The sequence below is a fragment of the Garra rufa genome, chromosome 8 (genome assembly GCF_049309525.1).
Source record: "Garra rufa chromosome 8, GarRuf1.0, whole genome shotgun sequence".
NCBI classification, from domain to species: Eukaryota; Metazoa; Chordata; class Actinopteri; order Cypriniformes; family Cyprinidae; genus Garra; species Garra rufa.
In genome coordinates, this window is record NC_133368.1 from 2432715 (window position 1) to 2438714 (window position 6000).

The window sequence follows — 6000 nt, forward strand, 5'->3', positions numbered from 1 at the left end:
CTTGATTTAATATTTTTTAGATATTTTGGTAGGAAACAAGACAAAAAAATCTAAGTACAAAAAGCATTTTATGCATTGTATGATTTGGTTTTGTGTTCCAGGGTCACATTTTGTGTTATGCTAAATATTTGCCACATTGACAGTAAGGTTGATTATTATTGGTGGATTACTTTGGTACAGTGCAGGCTCACCACTGGAGGTCAGATGTAAAATTTGGGCCGTGATGTGAAACCAGTTGAGAACTGTAACTGTAAAGTCTTGAGTCTAAAATGAACTTAAAAATCTAGTGTGAAACTGTATCATGCATTATCATTTGATCTATTTAATGTTCATTTTGGTACAGGTACAGTGTAAGGATGATATCAGTCGTCTGATGCTTGACTTAGTCATTTACAGAAAATTTAATTACATTGCACAATAATGCAAATGTGTTAAAAGTCTAATCTTTATTTCATCTAAACTATAACTGTACCTCCATGGTATGAGTCTTTCCAGAAGAGGTTTGTCCATAGGCAAAGATGGTGCCATTGTAACCTCCCAGCACATCTACACACAAACAAACAAACACACACACACAGCTAAACATCCGAGAATTGAATTCCTCTGAGGAGGACCTGATAAACATTATCCTGACAATTGACCATATGCACGGATTACTTCCTTGTTTAGTTGAGCCAGCTCAGTCATTTCCGGTCAACTGTAGTGTGCCGTAATATGAGGGTACTTTGTTCGTTTTCTCTACATAATCCATTCACAATCTTAGAACAGTGTTGTTTGTCTAAGAGGACCAAACGTCCATGTATACCGTTTCAAGAATGACAAACGCAAGTAAAAAAAAAAAAATAAGCGAGTAAATTGGCTAAATATGCGCTTTGAGCATTGCTCAAATGATGTCAAAAATAGAGCTTAAATGATTCAGACTAAACTCAGAGTAACAAAACTACAGCAGTAACAAGTATGTGTTGGTTAAATATAGGCTATTTAATAGAGTTTACAGTTCAAGATAAAACTTAAAAGATGTAGATTTTAGATTATATAAAATATTTCAAATTCCTATCGATTCATTTTGAGTGCATTATTTAATTATTATACCATCAATATTTAACTTATTTGTAGTGAACTATATAAGTATTTAAATAATTCACCCTTAGGCTGTTTGTGACTGAGCGTATTTATTTATTTATTTATTTTAATGGCTTTCTGCACTTGCTATACTATATACTTAAAGGCTGTATCAGCGATTTTAAGCCTGAAACATAAAGTGTCACATTTAGGTGACCTTTCTTCACGATCCGCTCGCTGCCTGCTCCATAAATCGGCTGTAAAAAAAAAACGCGTCTCTGTGGTCAGCCTAGGGTCCGAGATATGCCAAAAAAAAGCAATCGGTGCTACCAACCATTCCACAGAAAAACAAACCGTGTTCCAACCAATCAGCGTCAGGGGTTTGGTGTTGTGGACTTTCGCTCCGCCTCCCTCACACCCCTGCACTAGTACGAAAGTCCACAACTTTTTTTGGTTGGAACACTGTTTGTTTTTTCTGTGGAATGGTTGGTAGCACCGATTGTTTTTTTTTTGGCATATCTCGGACCCTAGGCTGACCAGAGACGCATTTTTTTACAGCCGATTTATGGGGCAGGCAGCGAGCGGATCGTGAAGAAAGGTCAGCTGAATGTGACACTTTATGTTTCAGGCTTGAAATCGCTGATACAGCCTTTAAGGGCGGTAAAAGTACTACAATTTATTATACTAGTAATTTTATAATAAATCGAAAAGCAAGACGTCTTGAAAAATATAGGGAGTTTAAATGGCAGCTGCATAATAATTAATCCTCTGCTGCCATCTCATCCCGTCTTTATAAATGAAAAGTGAGTCCTTGAAGTGAATTTCATTTCACAGCTGTAGAGTTGTAAAATAATAAAGGCTTTAAAATATTGTAAGATTTTAAAAATGTGTTGATGACTATGAAGGCAAGTTACTGATTGTCAAGAATACGATTAAGATGTCCTTGAAGATAAGTATAGCTAGCAAGCTAACATTAGCCTAAACACGTTATGATAGTGTTTAGCTGTCAGCATTTAAATGTACAACTATGCAGATACTGTCCTGGGATTAGGCTCCGCGTTTAAATGATATGTTGTTAAATAATATGAAACTGAATGTTCATGCAGATATCATTATTTATAATGTTGCAATTATAATTTTTCTCAATTTCTGATAAGAACGAGGCAGTAGATCAGTCTCAAGAGTGTCCCTCCTATATATATCACATATAAAATGAGCTTCAGCGGAAGTTTACGAGCTGCTTATCTTTATCCGGAAGTTCTAAAGAACGCTCCGTGCATAAGGTCCATTGAAATAATAATCAATCCTGCAGTAGTCCAAAAAGATGAAATATGACACGCTGCTGAATGAGGAGTCACAGGGCTTCGCACACTGACCTTTGACGATCTGCTTGGCGCAGGTGTTGTACACCTGCTCTTGGGTGGTGTTGGTGGGAAACACGTGGTCAAACACATACGGTTTTCCCTGCACAGCCATAAAACAGACACAGAGGAAGGGAGGAGTCATGAAGGAAAACAAAAAGTCATTGTTTGGTCTCAGGTATTGATCAGGCCACTAATCACGTCACAGAGACATCCACAGGGCTATAATACAGTATATTCAGCTTTGTCCAGTATAAGGCTTTAACATCACATACTGTGTGCTTACATCACCTTTATCTATACATTTACTTGTTAAGCTTTATCAAAAAACACTCTGAACAAAAGCTGTTACACTTCAGCCATCATCAGCCACTCCCTGCATTCATTTCCATGAATGAAGAAGGATTATCAAGAGGAAGATGACAGAATGATGCAGGTCTGCGCTCGAGAAGATGAGGCCTAACATCCTCTAGATGTGCTGACGTCATACTGACACAGCCACAAGCCCTTTACTCAGCATCACTGCCATCATTCATTTCACCGTTTAACCTAACAAGCTGCATATTTCTGTTACTGATAATGACAGATAATTATTATAAACCGTAATTATTACCCCGATGATGACGGTGTCGTCCCCTTGAAAGGTTGGCAGAAATTTGTCCCCGCGCAGGATCTCGGCCTGATTGAGAGGCCGGAAGCGACAAAGCACTTTAATATTACACTCAGCTGCTGCGTCCGTCATGATGCTGTGCGATAATGTGAATTTATATTAAAACGCAATGTTATATTGATATCAAAACAGAAGACGGTAGCGTAACGGCCTGAACTCGAGCAAATGGCGTCTGCTCGTCGATACAGTCGAAGCCTCAAATGTCCGGATTTAAACGTTTCTGAAATCCTTGGATTTAGTGTTATATATTGCAGTCGTCTTGTTTGTTGTTTGTGATGTTTCGGAGGCTGTTCCTGTGGCAGCGGCTCGTGTCGCTGGCGGTGATGTGATTGTGGAGGATGCTGCTGCTGTTGTCATGAGGGATGCGGAGGCAGGGCGTGTCTGCTGGACCGCTCGCGCTGATGGGCGGTGCTCCGCGGCTCATCGGCTCTACATGAACATTTCACTCTTTTCATTCTTCACTGCTTAGTTTTTACTTAAATGCATTCGCATCAGGCATATCACTGTTATAATTAAGATATAAATAATGTGTTATATTTAATTATATAATAAATTATAAATAACCAGCTCTGCTGAAGCGGACCGTAGACCCGCTGTCACGTGGTGTCTGTGACCTTCCTCAGCGCTGCTCAGGATGGACCAATCACAGCGGATTACTGGATAAGGATTATTTTCTCATTTATGTAAAGATCGACTGGGCGGATTTCCATTTAAATCTCAAGCAGCCAAACTTTAAGATCAAATTTGTTTTACAGTTTTTTTCAATTGTTTACACACAATTTTGAAAACTGGGTTCTTTTTTTCAAAATATAATCACAATTATCCAAACACCACACTCAATTTGCAGAATTCCTAGATTGTTTGCAAAATGACACACTTCAGTCAAAACATACACATTTCAGTCAAAACATATACACATATTTGTGAAAATGCTATTAGTTTTCATTTAACCAACACAGTCCTCAATGATCAGACACTATTGCAGACAGTTTCACACTGCTGTGATAAATAAAAAACACATTTGTAAAAAAAAAAAACTAATTTTAGGAAATAGCATGTGCTAGATTTTTGGGCAGACATTGTTATGTAAGGGATCATTTCGATGATAAAACAAAATATATTGACAAACAACATTCTTCATGATTAGTTTGAGATATAGGGAGAATGAACACAAATAGGCCTACTATAAACTTACCAAGCACTGCACAACACTGATGCTGCAGACTGAATATTTCAAGTATTTATTTCACTTCAAGAAATACAGTATTTCTTACCATAATCAGTTACAGTAATCAACCAACAATGAAATCAATTAAACAAATAAAATCTGTAGACAAATAAAAATTACTGCATGAAGTACATACAGTTTGACTCTGGAAAAAAAAGCAACACAACTACTGTAACTATTCCTCATCTCTCCGTCTGGCTGGATCAGGCCATAAGATTTCATCCACATCATTTTTGATGAATACAGGTGAACTCACCTGCTGCCTTTTATAGCACACCTGAGTGCTGCGTCAAATTAGCACATGTGTGCTTCCACACCTTGTGGATGTGTTTATCCAATTTGTTCATTAGTGTGGTCATTGGCAATCCGGGGCTTTGTAATGACAAGGAAGTAACCTCACAATCCTTATCTGTGTCTAAGGTGTCGAAATGTGTGTAGAGTTTTACAAATCACTGTGTGTAATGTTTTGCAAAAAGAGTGAAGCAGACATTGTGTGTAATCTTGTGCAAATCTGTGGCGGTGTTTTGCTCCTTGGAGTAGAATTTTGCAAATTGTGTGGAAATTTTTATTTTAGAGTTTTAACAATCGTAAAAAACTGTAATATTTGAATGCTGTCCAAAGGAGGCATGCAGCGCCCTCTGAAGGACAGTGCTTGTTTTTATATTTTCTATGATTCTTAGACTATGGGCACTTTTATGTACTTTGGTCATATTTTTAAAAATACATATAATTTTGGACAGTTCCTTTTTCTTTGTCAAACTATCAATAAAGCCACCCTAAAAACTTTTTACTACTTTTTTCATACTTTTCAACCTTCTTATAGGTGTCAAAATCACTGTTTTCCCTTTGTCACACACCCAGAATTTTAAACTTCAACAATGAAAATACAGTTTAAAAATATGCCTTATCTGGTAACTATTAATGTACCTGAATTAAGCACTAGTAAAATAATTAAAATACATTATAGTATTTAATGTGAGACCTCTATCAATATTACTTTTCATACAAAATATAGCTGTGACACAGTATTGGTGTCATTTCCACCACAACACTGTAATGTATCTTTAAAAAGTTTGTGTGAAAGTTTTTTTTATGGTGTTTTCTATGGAAATGTTGAGTGACATCAAAGCACATGTTGGACATGGAGGGAATTTAAATTTTCATCAACATCAAATGAAGAAAAATCAAAGTAAATATTGCTTGATCAGTTAATATATTTATTCAATGTCATTTCCACCACACGCTGTACTGTCAAGGGAGTTATTAAAAAGCTAAAAATTGTAAGTTAAATAAAAGTATTTTACATACACAAAATGCTAAGTAATAATTCAAAGCCAATCAGTGAAGCTATCTTCCATTTTATCACAAAAAAATACAGAAATGTCATTTCCACCACACTGCCCTCTGATATTCATGGTTACAAAGTACAATTTATATGGACTGCGAGAACAGATTTGCATGACTGCAAATATTTCAATCATTTCCACCACGCACACATTTTTAAAAAAAAATATTTAAAAAGTTCTCATCACACATTAAAAAATGTATCCACAATTTATGAATTATGCTCTACTTAATATAAAAACCAAAGTTATTCTATTTTTAAATAACAGCTGTATATTGAGATGCACATTTGTTCATTGCAGGTCGAAAAAAAAAAAGTAAAATATTAACCATTT

At 36.2% G+C, this 6000-nt stretch overlaps 1 protein-coding gene across 1 annotated transcript in view; it reads right to left on the reverse strand.

Annotated features, from left to right (window-relative positions):
• The window catches only part of kif5aa (kinesin family member 5A, a), a 40472-nt gene extending 37000 nt beyond the window's left edge, over positions 1-3472 (reverse strand). Inside the window, exons 1-3 of the mRNA XM_073845218.1 lie at positions 3037-3472; positions 2439-2526; positions 473-546 (exon numbers count right to left, since the gene is read on the reverse strand). Coding sequence (XP_073701319.1) covers positions 473-546; positions 2439-2526; positions 3037-3165 — 291 coding nt within the window. The 5' untranslated portion in view covers positions 3166-3472. The remainder of the gene's footprint in view (positions 1-472; positions 547-2438; positions 2527-3036) is intronic.
• Positions 3473-6000: the final 2528 nt, after the last annotated feature.